At 48.2% G+C, this 22,255-nt stretch overlaps 3 protein-coding genes and 2 pseudogenes across 3 annotated transcripts in view; all 5 read right to left on the bottom strand.

The window, feature by feature from the left end:
• LOC139047753 (uncharacterized) overlaps positions 1–10,508 on the bottom strand; it is an 85,454-nt pseudogene extending 74,946 nt beyond the window's left edge.
• LOC139047757 (polyadenylate-binding protein-like) lies at positions 308–1,069 on the bottom strand. Its single transcript, XM_070521779.1, has one exon. The coding sequence runs from the start codon at positions 763–765 to the stop codon at positions 406–408; it is 360 nt and encodes a 119-aa protein (XP_070377880.1). The 5' UTR covers positions 766–1,069; the 3' UTR covers positions 308–405.
• Positions 7,892–12,076, bottom strand: LOC139047508 (polyadenylate-binding protein 1-like). The gene is made up of 4 exons (XM_070521318.1): positions 11,780–12,076; positions 10,870–11,712; positions 10,368–10,661; positions 7,892–7,951 (listed from the first exon to the last, which is right to left on the bottom strand). Exons 1-4 carry the CDS (start codon positions 12,074–12,076, stop codon positions 7,892–7,894), a joined length of 1,494 nt encoding a protein of 497 aa, XP_070377419.1.
• Positions 12,077–13,529: 1,453 nt separating this feature from the next.
• LOC139047754 (polyadenylate-binding protein 1-like) lies at positions 13,530–18,207 on the bottom strand (annotated as a pseudogene).
• The window catches only part of LOC139046757 (uncharacterized), a 72,475-nt gene continuing 68,375 nt past the window's right edge, over positions 18,156–22,255 (bottom strand). The window contains exon 4 of the mRNA XM_070521317.1: positions 18,156–18,395. Within this exon, the coding sequence (XP_070377418.1) occupies positions 18,156–18,395 (240 nt within the window). The remainder of the gene's footprint in view (positions 18,396–22,255) is intronic.

Here is a 22,255-nt window from a genome sequence, read left to right as displayed (position 1 = left end):
TGATGGGGCATAGTGGGTACAAAGTAGCCTGCTGCACCTGCGCCACCTGGTGGGAACATCTGTCCCATTTGCTTGCGCATGCCTGCAATGCGGTGCATGTACTGCGAGGCAAGATGTGCCTTGCGGTCTTCCTTGCGCTGGGCCAGAGCAACGTAAAGTGGTTTGGAGACCACAATAGGGCCGTTCATTTCTGTCACAGCCTTTGTTGCCTCTTCTGGCGAGCTGAAGCAGACAAATCCAAAGCTTTTGGAGCATCCGTTGCCATCTGTCATAACCTTGGCACTCGTAATGTTGCCAAAAGGAGCAAACTCCTTCCGGAGGCGCTCGTCATCCAGGGCATCGTCCAGGTTGTTGAATTACAGGTTGACACCTTGGTAGCGATTCAGACGCTCCTGCTTCAGCTGCTCAAAGTGACGCTTTAGCTGACTGGCGCTCAGCCTTCTTGTGGGCTCGCCCAACGTGCAGCACTCGACCGCCGATTTTCTTGCCATTAAGCTCATCCACAGCGCGTTCAGCACACTCGGGGTCCTCAAACGAGACAAAGCCAAAGCCCCGGTTTTTGCCGTTCTCATCTGTCATCACCTTGGCACTGGTGATCTTGCCAAACTTCTCATAAATGACCATGAGCTTCTCATCATCAAGCTCATCACCAAAATTTTTTATATGCACATTGGTGAAGCATCGAGCCTTGTCGCCAAGCATCTTCTCGCGTTCCTTGCGGGGGATGAACTTGCCCACATAGACCTTCTTGTTGTTGAGCAGCATGCCGATAACTTTGCTAATAGCCTTGTTGGCAGCTTCTTCGGTCTCGAAATGGACAAAACCATATCCCTTTGAGGAAGTCTCTTCGTATGTGGCCACTCAACAAGACAGGATGTTCCCAAACGCAGAGAATGTGTCGTACATGGCCTTGTTGTCAATGGTCTTATCCAGGTTCTTTATGAACACATTTCCAACCCCAGACTTCCGCAGCGATGGGTCTCGCTGTGACCACATGATACGGATCGGCTTGCTTTTGATAGGGTCGAAGTTCATTGTGTCCAGGGCGCGCTCCGCTGCAAAACGCACACGAACCGAGACAATGTTATAGCTAATCATTGAAAATTCCCGAAGACACACACACACTGTAATGTGTGTGTGTGCGATTCCGTAACACGTGTTGCACGTCTTTTGTGCCACCTTCGGCAACAAAGTGACAAAAGCTAGAGCATGCGCAGCACTTTTAGCATCTTGGCACAATATTTGTACGCCTCACACTCGGACGTCTTTACATGCACTACAAATCGCGCGACAAGCTACCTGCGCACAACGCAATACGGCTCAGTACCAGCTGAAGTGTATACTTTGGCAATGAATCTCAAAACTGATGTCACCCTGAGAATTCATTCCACGTGGATACGCCTTGTGAACTTGCTGGCTACAATTAGTAAATTGCAATATATGTCCTATTGTACTTAGTTAATTAAAATTTATTTAGTGAAATTTTGTTAACTGATGAATTATGCATATTGATTTCTCATGCAAGTAACGTCCACCTCTTCAATTATTCCAGCTTGAGGATGGAAACCGTGCTATCTTGCATGGGCAATGTTAAAAAATTCTGTTTAGTCTAAAAAGAAGACACCCGGTATACCGCTGTTGTTTTTTCGTCCAACAACATGGTGACCCAAAGCATTGGCATGTTACCCAAATCAGCCATTCAATAATTACACACTACCTTCACAAAAAGAACAATTATCTGTGGCTCTACGACCCCAGTCAGTTGTGATTCCCTACAAGAATTACAGCGTGAAATCAATCCTGGAATATGGGCAAATCAGCTATTAAATTTCACATATGTATTGCAGATATCCTTAATCTAACCGAGAAAATTAACCACATGAGACAAATGGGGCCCTAATTTGTGGTTTTTATGTTTCTCCTCGCCCTAGTAGTATTGCTCATAAGAGCAGAGTCCTGTTCTGAATATCAAAGTTCGACCATAATGTTTTTCCTGAGAAAAGGTCTGTTCATTAGGCTACTTGCTCATTACAGGCTAGTTAGACAACTGCACAAATACTCAACATAGCTTGTCGTTTCTGCATGAAAGAAAATTGTTTCATTCACTTGCTAGTTGTTTCAATAGACAATCTCCTGACCGTGCCTGGGACACCTGAGGCATCTGGCACAAGGCCGGCAGCCCCAAGCACTGCACCAGTCGCTGGGTACTCTCCTACTCCTGAAGACTGCTCAATCAACGAGCTACCTTGGTCCCCATACTCTTGCACGCCATCAGCTGAGCCCCACACAAGTCCTGCAACGAGCCCCTCGCATAACATGGGGCATAACCTGGGTTTTCATTGAAGTCCAGCAGGCAAGTCCTATTTAGCTTCGTATGCAACAGGACATGCTTATACTATACAATATGTTTGCTACATAAAACAGGTGGCCTACTCTGCACACAATGTGTCTGTACCCAAAGCAAGTGACGTTGAAGAAAATGTGTAAATGTCAACTACCAGCTGAAGTCGTAAGCTAGAAAACTAATATAAAGAATTTCGCTTGACATCCCGACCTTTGCCACTCGAAGGCTTTGCTCACTGCTTTACTAGCCATGCAAGCGGTGCACTTTCAAGCATCCCTGAGAGAGAGAAAGAGAGAAAATCTGTCCCTGAAACAATTTTTCTAATTGTTTGAACACAGTATTAGAAAAGTTCATCAGAAAGGTTCTTATTACAAGCTAGGATTACAAGCTAAGCAAGCATCCCCCTCACCTTCCCCCAAGTTGTGGTCTTCACTGTCAACTCGCATTTCCTGTGTCTATGACTATGACCTGCCCACTTGGATACTGTGCTATCCAGCAGCTTCCCCTTTCAGTTAGGTTGAACAATTCTTTCAAGCATTTTCAACTTTTTTGTAATACCGTGGCAATGACCGGCACGAAATTATTAGGTGTAAAAGTTTTCTCCACAACGTGCAGTCACTGCAGTGCACTAGGTGCAACGGTTTCATTAGTGGTTCACCAGCATCGTTAGGGCAGGGATAAGAGTCGAGTGCTGGCAAGCCGCAATACAGCAGCTGTATGCAAAGACCAGGCATTGTGTCTCTTACAGAAGAAAATGTTGCTGAATAGCGAACGTTTCCTAAAGAACGGGAGTGCAAAACAAATCCCCTGTATGCCCTTCATTGTTGTTAGCCTTTCTTCAACCTTCCTACGTGCCAGCACCACAGATCATTCATACAAACCCATGAGAAACATTCAGTTTAGTAAACTGTGATTCTGGAATGAGAATACTGCTGCGAGAGGAGGCTTGGTCAACCGAAAAAAAAAGAGGGGATAGTGTTAAATTGAAGTTCCCACTTCAATTTGCTGTGACATGAACTGCAACAGTGTCCAGCTGTTTATCAACAAAGGACTACACTGTGTTCAAACCAACCGTGAACTTCACCTAGCAAGCTTGAAGAACTGCCTGTGCTAAAATGGCCCAGACTAGAATTTTTTAGGCTGACAATTTAGCCCAATTAATAATTGTGTGCAACATTTTTAGTCCATGGTAAAGAGATAATAAAACAACATTGGTGCAATCATTGCTTGTGCATATATTTTCTTAGCAACGTGAGCCAACTAGCCAACTAATAAGTTTGTTTTAGCATTCATGAAACACCAGCTTTGAATAACATGCACCGATAATGCAGTACAGTACAGTAAACCCCCATGTTGGTTAAGTCTGTAGACAAATTTGTTCCGATCATAAGTACAAACGTCTAAAGAGACCAATCAGCGTTAACGTGACTGACAACACCGTTTCGAAATACAGAACTGACGACCTGTTGTTACATGATCCTACCTAGAACATATTATGTCGACAGCCTTTCCAGTGGTTGAGCTTGAGGCCAAACTTTGCTTTTCTGTAACACTGCACCGAATGCAATGGGCAGCGACATACAATCCCCATCTGTCTTATTAGCCATGTGACATGTGAGAGCTAAGCCATGAGCTTAGCTGTCACACAGGCAATTGAATGTGACACCATGACATTATGTAAGAGGATAATTGAACTTTTTTGCACTTGTTTATAAGAAGCTGCTTGCTGGGAGAGAAACTGTTGGCAAAATATAAATTTTTAGACTGTAACAGCAGCACAGATTATGTCACTCATTTATGTACATTTCTGCAAACGTATTTGTTCTTCCTGCCCTAGCGCCAGGTTGCTTCCTTTTGGATATGACTAGAATTGGTAGATTGAAGTCACAGTCTTAGGATGCAGAAAGTTCAAGATTCCATTATCACCAGCCTCATCTAGAATTAAAGCAAAAGTAACACTTTCATTCAGACATGATATCTCCCAATTTATTTCTTGGTGCCCGCCATGCCAACAAACTATAGAATCTAGAGCCCTGCTGCACGTTTCCAAGTGAACAAGATTTCCCTGCCATTTCATGCATGACATTTCTGCTATGGAAGGAAAGCAAGTTGGCAGCTACTCCGGACCAGAATTATTGTCAATATCCATTTGCAAATGACTTGCAGTAACCAATTGCAAGCCCTGCTGCTTTAGGAAGCCACTCACACAGCACAGCGGATTCCTTGGTTTGGCAGGAGGTTCTTGCTTGGCAATCCCCCCTTCCCCTCCGAAGATGGAGGTGGCACAAATACTCCCAACAGCTAATGTGAGAACAACCTCTGCTGCCCCAGCCAATCGGTGCACAGAGCTACGATCAAATCGAGACCCACCTTGGCCTTGAGCGACTCGTGGTGCTCGAGCATGTGCAGCAGCTTTGAATCGTCAATCTCGAGCAGCATGCCGGTGACCTTGCCAGCGAGGTCCGGATATATGCGGTGGATCAGTGGGAACAGGCGCTCGCCCAGCATCTGCTTCTGGTCGTGTGGTGTGGCCTCAGCCAGCATGGGAGTGGTCAGGGGTTTCTGGACATGGATGTGCACTGCTGCCTGCTGCGTCTGAGACACCTGCTGGGCTGCCACTGCAGCCGCGGCCACCTGCTGTTGCTGCTGCTGCTGAGCAGTCACCTGTGTTTGCAATCATGCAAGGTGCAATGTAGTCCCATTTAAACACTACACCGCTTACAAAGGTAAGGAGACAGGGCACTTTGCTTCTAACAGGCAGTACCCAAGTTTGGATGCATCTCTTAAGCAGTCAACTGTTGCATATGTATTTCCCACATCATATTGTAACCAACTACACAGCATGCTCAGTATGACAGTAAACTCTGCCCACCTGGAATTGAGCAGTCACGGGTGCTGAGACAGGCTGGATCTGGGGTGGGTTGCGCATGGACTGGGTGTACTTGTAAGTTGGGCGTGGAACACCAGCAGTTTGAGGGGCAAGGCCCACAGGGCGAGGGCCAACCACCCGAGGCGCAGATGGGGCCTGCTGCAGTGGAGCCTGCTGTGGTGGTGGAGCCTGCTGCCCACCCGTGATTGGTCGTGCGCTGCCGAGGGCTCCCCGCTGTGGTTGTGTTGCCAGGGAAGGACGTGGCTGCCGCTGGTAGGGCAGTGAAGTGGAGAAGCTTCCCTGAGGCTGGGCCCCCTGTGGTCCACCAGCACCTGCCTGGGGTCCCACAGGTCCACGCAGCTGCTGCTGCTAGCCTGTCCAGCGAGGTGTAGCACGCATCTCGGCTGGGCCTAGAGTGGCTGGGAAGTAGCTGCACTGGGGAGTTTGATGGGGCATAGTGGGTACAAAGTAGCCTGCTGCACCTGCGCCACCTGGTGGGAACATCTGTCCCATTTGCATGCGCATGCCTGCAATGCGGTGCATGTACTGCGAGGCAAGATGTGCCTTGCGGTCTTCCTTGCGCTGGGCCAGAGCAACGTAAAGTGGTTTGGAGACCACAATAGGGCCGTTCATTTCTGTCACAGCCTTTGTTGCCTCTTCTGGCGAGCTGAAGCAGACAAATCCAAAGCTTTTGGAGTATCCGTTGCCATCTGTCATAACCTTGGCACTCGTAATGTTGCCAAAAGGAGCAAACTCCTTCCGGAGGCGCTCGTCATCCAGGGCATCGTCCAGGTTATTGACATACAGGTTGACACCTTGGTAGCGATTCAGACGCTCCTGCTTCAGCTGTTCAAAGTGACGCATTAGCTGACTGGCGCTCAGCCTTCTTCTGGGCTCGCCGAACGTGCAGCACCCGACCGCGCATTTCCTTGCCATTAAGCTCATCCACAGCGCGTTCAGCACACTCGGGGTCCTCAAACGAGACAAAGCCAAAGCCCCGGTTTTTGCCGTTCGCATCTGTAATCACCTTGGCACTGGTGATCTTGCCAAACTTCTCACAAATGACCATGAGCTTCTCATCATCAAGCTCATCACCAACATTCTTTATGTGCACATTGGTGAAGCATCGAGCCTTGTCGCCAAGCATCTTCTCGCGTTCTTTGCGGGGGATGAACTTGCCCACATAGACCTTCTTGTTGTTAAGCAGCATGCCGTTAACTTTGCTAATAGCCTTGTTGGCAGCTTCTTCGGTCTCGAAATGGACAAAACCATATCCCTTTGAGGAAGTCTCTTCGTCTGTGGCCACTTAACAAGACAGGATGTTCCCAAACGCAGAGAATGTGTCGTACATGGCCTTGTTGTCAATGGTCTTATCCAGGTTCTTTATGAACACATTTCCAACCCCAGACTTCCGCAGCGATGGGTCTCGCTGTGACCACATGATACGGATCGGCTTGCTTTTGATAGGGTCGAAGTTCATTGTGTCCAGGGCGCGCTCCGCTGCAAAACGCACACGAACCGAGACAATGTTATAGCTAATCATTGAAAATTCCCGAAGACACACACACACTGTAATCTGTGTGTGTGCGATTCCGCAACACGTGTTGCACGTCTTTTGTGCCACCTTCGGCAACAAAGTGACAAAAGCTAGAGCATGCGCAGCACTTTTAGCATCTTGGCACACAATTTGTACGCCTCACACTCGGACGTCTTTACATGCACTACAAATCGCGCGACAAGCTACCTGCGCACAACGCAATACGGCTCAGTACCAGCTGAAGTGTATACTTTGGCAATGAATCTCAAAACTGATGTCACCCTAAGAATTCATTCAACGTGGATACGCCTTGTGAACTTGCTGGCTACAATTAGTAAATTGCAATATATATCCTAATGTACTTAGTTAATTAAAATTTAGTTAGTGAAATTTTTGTTAATTGATGAATTATGCATATTGATTTCTCATGCAAGTAACGTCCACCTCTTCAATTATTCCAGCTTAAGGATGAAAACCGTGCTATCTTGCATGGGCAATGTTAAAAAATTCTGTTTAGTCTAAAAAGAAGACACCCGGTATACCGCTGTTGTTTTTTCGTCCAACAACATGGTGACCCACAGCATTGGCATGATACCCAAATCAGCCATTCAATAATTACACACTACCTTCACAAAAGAACAATTATCTGTGGCTGTACGACCCAAGTCAGTTGTGCTTCCCTACAAGAATTACAGCGTGAAATCAATCCTGGAATATGGGCAAATCAGCCATTAAATTTCACATATGTATTGCAGATATCGTTAATCTAACCAAGAAAATTAACCACATGAGACAAATGGTGCCCTAATTTGTGGTTTTTATGTTTCTCCTCGCCCTAGTAGCATTGCTCATAAGAGCAGAGTCCTGTTCTGAATATCAAAGTTCGACCATAATTTTTTTCCTGAGAAAAGGTCTGTTCATTAGGCTACTTGCTCATTACAGGCTAGTTAGACAACTGCACAAATACTCAACATAGCTTGTCGTTTCTGCATGAAAGAAAATTGTTTCATTCACTTGCTAGTTGTTTCAATAGACAATCTCCTGACCGTGCCTGGGACACCTGAGGCATCTGGCACAAGGCCGGCAGCCCCAAGGACTGCACCAGTCGCTGGGTACTCTCCTACTCCTGAAGACTGTTCAATCAACGAGCTACCTTGGTCCCCATACTCTTGCACGCCATCAGCTGAGCCCCACACAAGTCCTGCAACGAGCCCCTCGCATAACATGGGGCATAACCTGGGTTTTCATTGAAGTCCAGCAGGCAAGTCCTATTTAGCTTCGTATGCAACAGGACATGCTTATACTATACAATATGTTGCTACATAAAACAGGTGGCCTCCTCTGCACACAATGTGTCTGTACCCAAAGCAAGTGACGTTGAAGAAAATGTGTAAATGTCAACTACCAGCTGAAGTCGTAAGCTAGAAAACTAATATAAAGAATTTCGCTTGACATCCCGACCTTTGCCACTCGACAGCTTTGCTCACTGCTTTACTAGCCATGCAAGCGGTGCACTTTCAAGCATCCCTGAGAGAGAGAGAGAGAGAAAATCTGTCCCTGAAACAATTTTTCTAATTGTTTGAACACAGTATTAGAAAAGTTCATCAGAAAGGTTCTTATTACAAGCTAGGTTTACAAGCTAAGCAAGCATCCCCCTCACCTTCCCCCAAGTTGTGGTCTTCACTGTCAACTCGCATTTCCTGTGTCTATGACTATGACCTGCCCACTTGGATACTGTGCTATCCAGGAGCTTCCCCTTTCAGTTAGGTTGAACAATTCTTTCAAGCATTTTCAACTTTTTTGTAATACCGTGGCAATGACCGGCACGAAATTATTAGGTGTAAAAGTTTTCTCCACAACGTGCAGTCACTGCAGTGCACTAGGTGCAACGGTTTCATTAGTGGTTCACCAGCATCGTTAGGGCAGGGATAAGAGTCGAGTGCTCGCAAGCCGCAAAACAGCAGCTGTATGCAAAGACCAGGCCTTGTGTCTCTTACAGGAGGAAATGTTGCTGAATAGTGAACGTTTCCTAAAGAACGGGAGTGCAAAACAAATCCCCTGTATGCCCTTAATTGTTGTTAGCCTTTCTTCAACCTTCCTACGTGCCAGCACCACAGATTATTCATACAAACCCCTGAGAAACATTCAGTTGAGTAAACTGTGATTCTGGAATGGGAATACTGCTGCGAGAGGAGGCTTGGTCAACCGGAAAAAAAAGAGGGGATAGTGTTAAATTGAAGTTCCCACTTCAATTTGCTGTGACATGAACTGCAACAGTGTCCAGCTGTTTATCAACAAAGGACTACACTGTGTTCAAACCAACCATGAACTTCACCTAGCAAGCTTGAAGAACTGCCTGTGCTAAAATGGCCCAGACTAGAATTCTTTAGGCCGACAATTTAGCACAATTAATGATTGTGTGCAACATCTTTAGTCCATGGTAAAGAGATAATGAAACAACATTGGTGCAATCATTGCTTGTGCATATATTTTCTTAGCAACGTGAACCAACTAGCCAACTAATAAGTTTGTTTTAGCATTCCTGAAACACCAGCTTTGGATAACATGCACCGATAATGCAGTACAGTACAGTAAACCCCCATGTTGGTTAAGTCTGTAGACAAATTTGTTCCGATCATAAGTACAAACGTCTAAAGAGACCAATCAGCGTTAACGTGACTGACAACACCGTTTCGAAATACAGAACTGACGACCTGTTGTCACATGATCCTACCTAGAACATATGTCGACAGCCTTTCCAGTGGTGGAGCTTGAGGCCAAACTTTACTTTTCTGTAACACTGCACCGAATGCAATGGGCAGCGACATACAATCCCCATCTGTCTTATTAGCCATGTGACATGTGAGAGCTAAGCCATGAGCTTAGCTGTCACACAGGCAATTGAATGTGACACCATGACATTATGTAAGAGGATAATTGAACTTTTTTGCACTTGTTTATAAGAAGCTGCTTGCTGGGAGAGAAACTGTTGGCAAAATATAAATTTTTAGACTGTAACAGCAGCACAGATTATGTCACTCATTTATGTACATTTCTGCAAACGTATTTGTTCTTCCTGCCCTTGCGCCAGGTTGCTTCCTTTTGGATATGACTAGCATTGGTAGATTGAAGTCACAGTCTTAGGATGCAGAAAGTTCAAGATTCCATTATCACCAGCCTCATCTAGAAATAAAGTAAAAGTAACACTTTCATTCAGACATGTTATCTCCAAATTTATTTCTTGGTGCCCGCCATGCCAACAAACTATAGAATCTAGAGCCCTGCTGCACTTTTCTAAGTGAACAAGATTTCCCTGCCATTTCATGCATGACATTGCTGCTATGGAAGGAAAGCAAGTTGGCAGCTACTCCGGACCAGAATTATTGTCAATATCCATTTGCAAATGACTTGCAGTAACTAATTGCAAGCTCTGCTGCTTTAGGAAGCCACTCACACAGCACAGCGGATTCTTTGGTTTGGCAGGAGATTCTTGCTTGGCAATCCCCCTTCCCCTCCTAAGATGGAGGTGGCACAAATACTCCCAACAGCTAATGCGAGAACAACCTCTGCTGCCCCAGCCAATCGGTGCACACAGCTATGATCAAAACGTGACCCACCTTGGCCTTGAGCGACTCGTGGTGCTCGAGCATGTGCAGCAGCTTTGAATCGTCAATCTCGAGCAGCATGCCGGTGACCCCTCCAGCGAGGTCCGGATACATGCGGTGGATCAGTGGGAACAGGCGCTCGCCCAGCATCTGCTTCTGGTCGTGTGGTGTGGCCTCAGCCAGCATGGAAGCGGTCAGGGGTTCCTGGACTTGGATGTGCACTGCTGCCTGCTGCGTCTGAGACACCTGCTGGGCTGCCACTGCAGCCGCGGCCACCTGCTGTTGCTGCTGCTGCTGAGCAGTCACCTGTGTTTGCAATCATGCAAGGTGCAATGTAGTCCCATCCAAACACTGCACCGCTTACAAAGGTAAGCAGACAGGGCACTTTGCTTCTAACAGGCAGTACCCAAGTTTGGATGCATCTCTTAAGCAGTCAACTGTTGCATATGTATTTCCCACATCATATTGTAACCAACTACACAGCATGCTCAGTATAACAGTAAACTCTGCCCACCTGGAATTGAGCAGTCACGGGTGCTGAGACAGGCTGGATCTGGGGTGGGTTGCGCATGGACTGGGTGTACTTGTAAGTTGGGCGTGGACCACCAGCAGTTTGAGGGGCAAGGCCCACAGGGCGAGGGCCAACCATCCGAGGCGCAGATGGGGCCTGCTGCAGTGGAGCCTGCTGTGGTGGTGGAGCCTGCTGTCCACCCGTGATTGGTCTTGCGCTGCCGAGGGCTCCCCGCTGTGGTTGTGTTGCCAGGGAAGGACGTGGCTGCCGCTGGTAGGGCAGTGATGTGGAGAAGCTTCCCTGATGCTGGGCCCCCTGTGGTCCACCAGCACCTGCCTGGGGTCCCACAGGTCCACGCAGCTGCTGCTGCTGGCCTGTCCAGTGAGGTGTAGCACGCATCTGGGCTGGGCCTAGAGTGGCTGGGAAGTAGCTGCACTGGGGAGTTTGATGGGGCATAGTGGGTACAAAGTAGCCTGCTACACCTGCGCCACCTGGTGGGAACATCTGTCCCATTTGCATGCGCATGCCTGCAATGCGGTGCAAATACTGCGAGGCAAGATGTGCCTTGCGGTCTTCCTTGCGCTGGGCCAGAGCAACGTAAAGTGGTTTGGAGACCACAATAGGGCCGTTCATTTCTGTCACAGCCTTTGTTGCCTCTTCTGGCGAGCTGAAGCAGACAAATCCAAAGCTTTTGGAGTATCCGTTGCCATCTGTCATAACCTTGGCACTCGTAATGTTGCCAAAAGGAGCAAACTCCTTCCGGAGGCGCTCGTCATCCAGGGCATCGTCCAGGTTGTTGACATACAGGTTGACACCTTGGTAGCGATTCAGACGCTCCTGCTTCAGCTGTTCAAAGTGACGCTTTAGCTGACTGGCGCTCAGCCTTCTTCTGGGCTCGCCCAACGTGCAGCACCCGACCGCCCATTTCTTTGCCATTAAGCTCATCCACAGCGTGTTCAGCACACTCGGGGTCCTCAAACGAGACAAAGCCAAAGCCCCGGTTTTTGCCGTTCTCATCTGTCATCACCTTGGCACTGGTGATCTTGCCAAACTTCTCACAAATGACCATGAGCTTCTCATCATCAAGCTCATCACCAAAATTCTTTATGTGCACATTCGTGAAGCATCGAGCCTTGTCGCCAAGCATCTTCTCGCGCTCCTTGCGGGGGATGAACTTGCCCACATAGACCTTCTTGTTGTTGAGCAGCATGCCGTTAACTTTGCTAATAGCCTTGTTGGCAGCTTCTTCGGTCTCGAAATGGGCAAAACCATATCCCTTTTAGGAAGTCTCTTCGTGTGTGGCCACTCAACAAGACAGGATGTTCCCAAACGCAGAGAATGTGTCGTACATGGCCTTGTTGTCAATGGTCTTATCCAGGTTCTTTATGAACACATTTCCAACCCCAGACTTCCGCAGCGATGGGTCTCGCTGTGACTACATGATACGGATCGGCTTGCTTTTGATAGGGTCGAAGTTCATTGTGTCCAGGGCGCGCTCCGCTGCAAAACGCACACGAACCGAGACAATGTTATAGCTAATCATTGAAAATTCCCGAAGACACACACACACTGTAATCTGTGTGTGTGCGATTCCGCAACACGTGTTGCACGTCTTTTGTGCCACCTTCGGCAACAAAGTGACAAAAGCTAGAGCATGCGCAGCACTTTTAGCATCTTGGCACACAATTTGTACGCCTCACACTCGGACGTCTTTACATGCACTACAAATCGCGCGACAAGCTACCTGCGCACAACGCAATACGGCTCAGTACCAGCTGAAGTGTATACTTTGGCAATGAATCTCAAAACTGATGTCACCCTAAGAATTCATTCAACGTGGATACGCCTTGTGAACTTGCTGGCTACAATTAGTAAATTGCAATATATATCCTAATGTACTTAGTTAATTAAAATTTAGTTAGTGAAATTTTTGTTAATTGATGAATTATGCATATTGATTTCTCATGCAAGTAACGTCCACCTCTTCAATTATTCCAGCTTAAGGATGAAAACCGTGCTATCTTGCATGGGCAATGTTAAAAAATTCTGTTTAGTCTAAAAAGAAGACACCCGGTATACCGCTGTTGTTTTTTCGTCCAACAACATGGTGACCCACAGCATTGGCATGATACCCAAATCAGCCATTCAATAATTACACACTACCTTCACAAAAGAACAATTATCTGTGGCTGTACGACCCAAGTCAGTTGTGCTTCACTACAAGAATTACAGCGTGAAATCAATCCTGGAATATAGGCAAATCAGCCATTAAATTTCACATATGTATTGCAGATATCGTTAATCTAACCAAGAAAATTAACCACATGAGACAAATGGTGCCCTAATTTGTGGATTTTATGTTTCTCCTCGCCCTAGTAGCATTGCTCATAAGAGCAGAGTCCTGTTCTGAATATCAAAGTTCGACCATAATTTTTTTCCTGAGAAAAGGTCTGTTCATTAGGCTACTTGCTCATTACAGGCTAGTTAGACAACTGCACAAATACTCAACATAGCTTGTCGTTTCTGCATGAAAGAAAATTGTTTCATTCACTTGCTAGTTGTTTCAATAGACAATCTCCTGACCGTGCCTGGGACACCTGAGGCATCTGGCACAAGGCCGGCAGCCCCAAGGACTGCACCAGTCGCTGGGTACTCTCCTACTCCTGAAGACTGTTCAATTAACGAGCTACCTTGGTCCCCATACTCTTGCACGCCATCAGCTGAGCCCCACACAAGTCCTGCAACGAGCCCCTCGCATAACATGGGGCATAACCTGGGTTTTCATTGAAGTCCAGCAGGCAAGTCCTATTTAGCTTCGTATGCAACAGGACATGCTTATACTATACAATATGTTTGCTACATAAAACAGGTGGCCTCCTCTGCACACAATGTGTCTGTACCCAAAGCAAGTGACGTTGAAGAAAATGTGTAAATGTCAACTACCAGCTGAAGTCGTAAGCTAGAAAACTAATATAAAGAATTTCGCTTGACATCCCGACCTTTGCCACTCGACAGCTTTGCTCACTGCTTTACTAGCCATGCAAGCGGTGCACTTTCAAGCATCCCTGAGAGAGAGAGAGAGAGAAAATCTGTCCCTGAAACAATTTTTCTAATTGTTTGAACACAGTATTAGAAAAGTTCATCAGAAAGGTTCTTATTACAAGCTAGGTTTACAAGCTAAGCAAGCATCCCCCTCACCTTCCCCCAAGTTGTGGTCTTCACTGTCAACTCGCATTTCCTGTGTCTATGACTATGACCTGCCCACTTGGATACTGTGCTATCCAGGAGCTTCCCCTTTCAGTTAGGTTGAACAATTCTTTCAAGCATTTTCAACTTTTTTGTAATACCGTGGCAATGACCGGCACGAAATTATTAGGTGTAAAAGTTTTCTCCACAACGTGCAGTCACTGCAGTGCACTAGGTGCAACGGTTTCATTAGTGGTTCACCAGCATCGTTAGGGCAGGGATAAGAGTCGAGTGCTCGCAAGCCGCAAAACAGCAGCTGTATGCAAAGACCAGGCCTTGTGTCTCTTACAGGAGGAAATGTTGCTGAATAGTGAACGTTTCCTAAAGAACGGGAGTGCAAAACAAATCCCCTGTATGCCATTCATTGTTGTTAGCCTTTCTTCAACCTTCCTACGTGCCAGCACCACAGATTATTCATACAAACCCCTGAGAAACATTCAGTTGAGTAAACTGTGATTCTGGAATGGGAATACTGCTGCGAGAGGAGGCTTGGTCAACCGGAAAAAAAAGAGGGGATAGTGGTAAATTGAAGTTCCCACTTTAATTTGCTGTGACATGAACTGCAACAGTGTCCAGCTGTTTATCAACAAAGGACTACACTGTGTTCAAACCAACCATGAACTTCACCTAGCAAGCTTGAAGAACTGCCTGTGCTAAAATGGCCCAGACTAGAATTCTTTAGGCCGACAATTTAGCACAATTAATGATTGTGTGCAACATCTTTAGTCCATGGTAAAGAGATAATGAAACAACATTGGTGCAATCATTGCTTGTGCATATATTTTCTTAGCAACGTGAACCAACTAGCCAACTAATAAGTTTGTTTTAGCATTCCTGAAACACCAGCTTTGGATAACATGCACCGATAATGCAGTACAGTACAGTAAACCCCCATGTTGGTTAAGTCTGTAGACAAATTTGTTCCGATCATAAGTACAAACGTCTAAAGAGACCAATCAGCGTTAACGTGACTGACAACACCGTTTCGAAATACAGAACTGACGACCTGTTGTCACATGATCCTACCTAGAACATATGTCGACAGCCTTTCCAGTGGTGGAGCTTGAGGCCAAACTTTACTTTTCTGTAACACTGCACCGAATGCAATGGGCAGCGACATACAATCCCCATCTGTCTTATTAGCCATGTGACATGTGAGAGCTAAGCCATGAGCTTAGCTGTCACACAGGCAATTGAATGTGACACCATGACATTATGTAAGAGGATAATTGAACTTTTTTGCACTTGTTTATAAGAAGCTGCTTGCTGGGAGAGAAACTGTTGGCAAAATATAAATTTTTAGACTGTAACAGCAGCACAGATTATGTCACTCATTTATGTACATTTCTGCAAACGTATTTGTTCTTCCTGCCCTTGCGCCAGGTTGCTTCCTTTTGGATATGACTAGCATTGGTAGATTGAAGTCACAGTCTTAGGATGCAGAAAGTTCAAGATTCCATTATCACCAGCCTCATCTAGAAATAAAGTAAAAGTAACACTTTCATTCAGACATGTTATCTCCAAATTTATTTCTTGGTGCCCGCCATGCCAACAAACTATAGAATCTAGAGCCCTGCTGCACTTTTCTAAGTGAACAAGATTTCCCTGCCATTTCATGCATGACATTGCTGCTATGGAAGGAAAGCAAGTTGGCAGCTACTCCGGACCAGAATTATTGTCAATATCCATTTGCAAATGACTTGCAGTAACCAATTGCAAGCCCTGCTGCTTTAGGAAGCCACTCACACAGCACAGCGGATTCCTTGGTTTGGCAGGAGGTTCTTGCTTGGCAATCCCCCCTTCCCCTCCTAAGATGGAGGTGGCACAAATACTCCCAACAGCTAATGCGAGAACAACCTCTGCTGCCCCAGCCAATCGGTGCACACAGCTATGATCAAAACGTGACCCACCTTGGCCTTGAGCGACTCGTGGTGCTCGAGCATGTGCAGCAGCTTTGAATCGTCAATCTCGAGCAGCATGCCGGTGACCCCTCCAGCGAGGTCCGGATACATGCGGTGGATCAGTGGGAACAGGCGCTCGCCCAGCATCTGCTTCTGGTCGTGTGGTGTGGCCTCAGCCAGCATGGAAGCGGTCAGGGGTTCCTGGACTTGGATGTGCACTGCTGCCTGCTGCGTCTGAGACACCTGCTGGGCTGCCACTGCAGCCGCGGCCACCTGCTGTTGCTGCTGCTGCTGAGCAGTCACCTGTGTTTGCAATCATGCAAGGTGCAATGTAGTCCCATCCAAACACTGCACCGCTTACAAAGGTAAGCAGACAGGGCACTTTGCTTCTAACAGGCAGTACCCAAGTTTGGATGCATCTCTTAAGCAGTCAACTGTTGCATATGTATTTCCCACATCATATTGTAACCAACTACACAGCATGCTCAGTATAACAGTAAACTCTGCCCACCTGGAATTGAGCAGTCACGGGTGCTGAGACAGGCTGGATCTGGGGTGGGTTGCGCATGGACTGGGTGTACTTGTAAGTTGGGCGTGGACCACCAGCAGTTTGAGGGGCAAGGCCCACAGGGCGAGGGCCAACCACCCGAGGCGCAGATGGGGCCTGCTGCAGTGGAGCCTGCTGTGGTGGTGGAGCCTGCTGTCCACCCGTGATTGGTCTTGCGCTGCCGAGGGCTCCCCGCTGTGGTTGTGTTGCCAGGGAAGGACGTGGCTGCCGCTGGTAGGGCAGTCAAGTGGAGAAGCTTCCCTGATGCTGGGCCCCCTGTGGTCCACCAGCACCTGCCTGGGGTCCCACAGGTCCACGCAGCTGCTGCTGCTGGCCTGTCCAGTGAGGTGTAGCACGCATCTGGGCTGGGCCTAGAGTGGCTGGGAAGTAGCTGCACTGGGGAGTTTGATGGGGCATAGTGGGTACAAAGTAGCCTGCTACACCTGCGCCACCTGGTGGGAACATCTGTCCCATTTGCATGCGCATGCCTGCAATGCGGTGCAAATACTGCGAGGCAAGATGTGCCTTGCGGTCTTCCTTGCGCTGGGCCAGAGCAACGTAAAGTGGTTTGGAGACCACAATAGGGCCGTTCATTTCTGTCACAGCCTTTGTTGCCTCTTCTGGCGAGCTGAAGCAGACAAATCCAAAGCTTTTGGAGTATCCGTTGCCATCTGTCATAACCTTGGCACTCGTAATGTTGCCAAAAGGAGCAAACTCCTTCCGGAGGCGCTCGTCATCCAGGGCATCGTCCAGGTTGTTGACATACAGGTTGACACCTTGGTAGCGATTCAGACGCTCCTGCTTCAGCTGTTCAAAGTGACGCTTTAGCTGACTGGCGCTCAGCCTTCTTCTGGGCTCGCCCAACGTGCAGCACCCGACCGCCCATTTCTTTGCCATTAAGCTCATCCACAGCGCGTTCAGCACACTCGGGGTCCTCAAACGAGACAAAGCCAAAGCCCCGGTTTTTGCCGTTCTCATCTGTCATCACCTTGGCACTGGTGATCTTGCCAAACTTCTCACAAATGACCATGAGCTTCTCATCATCAAGCTCATCACCAAAATTCTTTATGTGCACATTGGTGAAGCATCGAGCCTGGTCGCCAAGCATCTTCTCGCGTTCTTTGCGGGGGATGAACTTGCCCACATAGACCTTCTTGTTGTTGAGCAGCATGCCGTTAACTTTGCTAATAGCCTTGTTGGCAGCTTCTTCGGTCTCGAAATGGGCAAAACCATATCCCTTTGAGGAAGTCTCTTCGTGTGTGGCCACTCAACAAGACAGGATGTTCCCAAACGCAGAGAATGTGTCGTACATGGCCTTGTTGTCAATGGCCTTATCCAGGTTCTTTATGAACACATTTCCAACCCCAGACTTCCGCAGCGATGGGTCTCGCTGTGACCACATGTTACGGATCGGCTTGCTTTTGATAGGGTCGTAGTTCATTGTGTCCAGGGCACGCTCCGCTGCAAAACGCACACGAGCCGCGACAATGTTATAGCTAATCATTGAAAATTCCCGAAGACACACACATACTGTAATGTGTGTCCCGAAAAGACACAATTTTCATCTCTCTTGAAAATTTTGGCCCGTTGAGGCATTATAGAAGACGCGCCGCACTGTACACACTGCCGTGTTTTGCTCCCGCGATGGCAGCCTGCAGAAGCACGTCTTCTGCGCGTGGCAGGTTTGAAGGCCATGGGATCCCTAGCTTTTGCAACAGTTTTTTCGCAAATGTTTGGCAGTTGTTGTGCAGAAGCGTGTATGGGCCCAGATCGCCTAGTTGTTGTATGGCTTGGTTTACCTGCGCCTCTGTAACCAGAAAGTTTCCAACTTGAATCTGCAAAGCAAGAACAACAAAATGCGTGATTCGAAAGAATGTTTGCATTTCTTGAAATAAGACACGCTACTGCCGTTATACAGTTCGCAACCTGTAGTGAACGAAAATGCTTTAATTGTTTCATCCCCCATGGTCTAATCTTTCAGCACGTTTGAAAGACGATCTTGTTCACCTTGGTATAGCATATGGACCGACACGACGCGCCATTTCACAATAGTACTCGATATACACACAAGTGCGGATGTTGGCAGAATCGTATGTCCAAACCATACGGACGTCTTTGGAGCGGCTCGTCCAATAAAGTATGGCAGCAAGCCCATCTCCATATAATTAATAAATCAGTAAGCATTTCTGTGCGTACCCAACGACTAATGTTGTCCGTCCACGTGAAGCAAACCCATATGGATAAGTTATGTATAAAAATACGGAAGGAAATTCGGAAGGAAAAGCGCTTGACGGTGGCGAGTTTCAAACATATGAACCCACGCTCTGGAGGCCAGTGTCTTAGCTGTTGTGTTGAACTTTGGTACTTGTGGATGACGAATATATATGAACCATATCAATGTGTTGTACAGGTAATAGAATAGTTCGCAGTTCTGCCGGAAAGGCGAAGCACCGATTGTGATCACAAATTAGTAGATAGTGTACAAAGTGAGGATATTCATATTGTTACGTAAGAAGACGCAAATGAAAAGCTATATACAAGTATATTTACAACGTGATACGTCGCACTTGGCCAAGGGGCAACAGCCCGCGCTAGCCTCTAATCGTCGTCGTCGTCGTCTTACTGCTCGCTTCTTCGTCATCGGTAATACTATTCCGTAGCACTACCCCCGGCGGCAAAAGCGCCGTCCCGAAGCGACTAAAGGCCGGACTTGGAAACAGTGTAGTAGGCCTTGAGCCTACTGACGTGCACGACATCACTAGGTGCCACAGTAGATGACGAGGTTGAGCTCACAGGGGCAATTTCGTACGTCACAGGCGTCACCTGGCGCAGCAGGCGGTAGGGTCCTGTGTATCGCGAAAGGAGCTTTTGTGAAAGTCCGACGTGACGAGAGGGCGTCCACAAGAGCACGAGCGCACCAGGCGAAAACTGTACCTCCCGGTGGCGGGCGTTGTACTGACGCTGCTCAGTGGTTTGCGAGTCCGTCAGTCGAGCACGGGCAAGCTGGCGTGCATGGTCGGCGAGGGCGACGGCGTCGCGCGCATACTCGCTTGTTGAGACCGCAGAAGGAGGAAGTGCCGTGTCAAGGGGCAAGGTCAGTTCGCGACCGTAGAGCAGATAAAAGGGAGAAAATCCGGCGGTGTCGTGCCGGGAAGAATTATAAGCGAATGTGACGTAAGGAAGGGCAACGTCCCAGTCGTGGTGGTCCTTGGAAACGTACTTTGACAGCATATCGGTAAGAGTACGGTTTAACCGCTCTCTCAGGCCATTGGTTTGAGGATGGTATGAGGTGGTCAGCTTGTGTTGAGTGGAGCAGGAACGTAGAATGTCAGCGATAACTTTCGAGAGGAAGTTACGACCACGGTCAGTCAGCAGCTGTCGCGGGGCGCCATGAAGTAAGATAATGTCACGCAAGAGAAAGTCCGCGACGTCAGTGGCGCAACTGGTAGGGAGAGCCCGCGTGATAGCGTATCGGGTGGCGTAATCAGTTGCGACGGCTACCCATTTGTTTCCAGAGGATGACGTGGGAAAGGGACCGAGGAGGTCTAATCCAACACGAAAGAACGGTTCCACAGGGACAGTGATCGGCTGGAGATGACCGGCAGGTAGCACCTGAGGTGTTTTCCGACGCTGGCAGGTATCACAGGCAGCAACATAGTGTCGGACGGAGCGAGCGAGACCAGGCCAATAGAGGCGGCGGCGGACGCGGTCGTACGTGCGGGTTACGCCAAGAGGTCCTGCAGTAGGTGCGTCATGCATCTCAAAGAGCACAGTCTGTCGTAGATGTTTTGGCACGACAAGAAGAAAATCAGATCCGTCAGGGAGGAAGTTCCTTCGGTACAGAATGCTGCCCTGGAGGACATAACGGCGAACGGATGCGTCGGTAGGTGTAGAGCGCAGAGGCTCGATGAGTACTCGCAGCGATAGGTCTCGGTACTGCTCATCGGCGATGTTAGCGAAGGCAGACACAGAGAAAATGCCGTCGGCGGTACTACTCTCGGCGTCGTCAGGCTCGTCTACCGGGTAGCGAGACAGGCAGTTAGCGTCCTTGTGTAGTCGGCCAGATTTTTAGGTGACAGAGAACGAATATTCTTGGAGGCGTAAGGCCCAGCGACCAAGTCTTCCTGAAGGGTCTTTCAATGAACATAACCAACAAAGCGCGTGATGGTCTGTGATAACGGAAAAGGGTCGGCCATATAAGTATGGGCGGAACTTCGCAACCGCCCAAACTAGGGCCAGACACTCAGGCTCACTGATGGAATAGTTGCGCTCCGCGGGTGAGAGGAGCCTGCTGGCGTAAGCGATATCACGGTCGTTGCCGCGCTGGCGTTGTGCCAGTACTGTGCCGATTCCGTGACCGCTGGCATCAGTACGAACTTCGGTAGGCGCAGAAGGATCGAAATGGGCCAGAACGGGAGGCGTTGTGAGAACGTCGATTAGATGCGAGAATGCAGAGGCCTCGTTATCGTCCCACTGGAAGGGGAGTCTTTTTTTAAAAGCTCGGTTAGTGGTCGGGCTATGGCCGCGAAATTTTTCACGAAACGGCTGAAGTAGGAACAAAGGCCGATGAAGCTGCGCACATCCTTGACACACTTCGGAACAGGGAAGTGCGTAACAGCGTGGATCTTGCCTGGGTCCGGTTGTACTCCGTTCGCGTCAACGAGATGCCCAAGGACGGTAATCTGGCGACGGCCGAATTGGCACTTCGATGCGTTCAGTTGCAGACCGGCGCGACGAAAAACGTCCAGTACCGCCGAGAGGCGCTCGAGGTGCGTAGCGAACGTTGGGGAGAATACGATAACGTCGTCCAAGTAGCACAAGCACGTGGACCATTTGAAACCGTGAAGAAGGAAGTCCATCATGCGTTCAAAAGTGGCAGGAGCGTTACATAGGCCGAACGGCATCACTTTGAATTGATAAAGACCGTCCGGAGTTACAAAAGCAGTCTTCTCGCGGTCGAGATCGTCCACGGCAATCTGCCAGTAGCCGGAGCGGATGTCAATAGAAGAGAAGTAGCGAGCACCATGGAGGTAGTGAAGGGCGTCATCGATCCGAGGTAGGGGAGACACGTCCTTTTTGGTAACCCTGTTAAGGTGCCGATAATCCACGCAAAAGCGCCATGAGCCATCCTTCTTTTTTACCAGTACAACCGGTGACGCCCATGGATTACATGATGGTTCAATAATGTTCTTGGCAAGCATTTTGCGAACTTCTGCGTGAATAACTTGACGCTCAACCGGTGACACTTGATACGGGCGGCGATGAATAGGAGGGGCATCGCCGGTATTAATGCGATGTTTAACAGTTGTAGTTTGGGCCAAAGGACGATCGTTAAAGTAAAAAATATCGTTGTAGGAAAACAGAACGCGGTAGAGCTCACGAGCGTGCTCGGACGGCATGACGGGCGCAATCATTTTCTGTAAGTCAGCGATGGTACAAGTTGTCGACTGAGATGGTAGAGGGGGATCGGCTGAATTGCTGTCTACCTCAATAGATGCTATTGAGTGATCCTCGAATGAGCAAAGCTGGGCCAGAGACATCCCGCGTGGCAGCACTTGTGTCGTCAAGCCAAAATTGACCACTGGCAGGCAGACGCAATTAGCCGTAATAGATAAAACGGTATGAGGTACCGTGATCCCGTGTGTAAGGAGGACGTCTTGTATAGGAGCCGCGATATAGTGACCGTCGCGAACTG

Source organism: Dermacentor albipictus, chromosome 7 (genome assembly GCF_038994185.2).
Source record: "Dermacentor albipictus isolate Rhodes 1998 colony chromosome 7, USDA_Dalb.pri_finalv2, whole genome shotgun sequence".
NCBI lineage: Eukaryota > Metazoa > Arthropoda > Arachnida > Ixodida > Ixodidae > Dermacentor > Dermacentor albipictus.
Note: the sequence above shows the minus strand (reverse complement) of the source record. Positions and strands in the feature narration are given on the sequence as shown.

What these genes read in the sequence shown, in the direction of transcription:
- LOC139047757 (XM_070521779.1), bottom strand. Translation starts at nt 765, where the DNA reads ATGCTGCTCAACAACAAGAAGGTCTATGTGGGCAAGTTCATCCCCCGC.
- LOC139047508 (XM_070521318.1), bottom strand. Translation starts at nt 12,076, where the DNA reads ATGCTGCTCAACAACAAGAAGGTCTATGTGGGCAAGTTCATCCCCCGC. An exon ending in CCGTGACTGCTCAATTCCAG is followed by an intron (nt 10,662 to 10,869) that starts GTGGGCAGAGTT and finishes TTGCAAACACAG; the next exon opens with GTGACTGCTCAGCAGCAGCA. An exon ending in ACGAGTCGCTCAAGGCCAAG is followed by an intron (nt 7,952 to 10,367) that starts GTGGGTCACGTT and finishes GGCTCGTTGCAG; the next exon opens with GACTTGTGTGGGGCTCAGCT.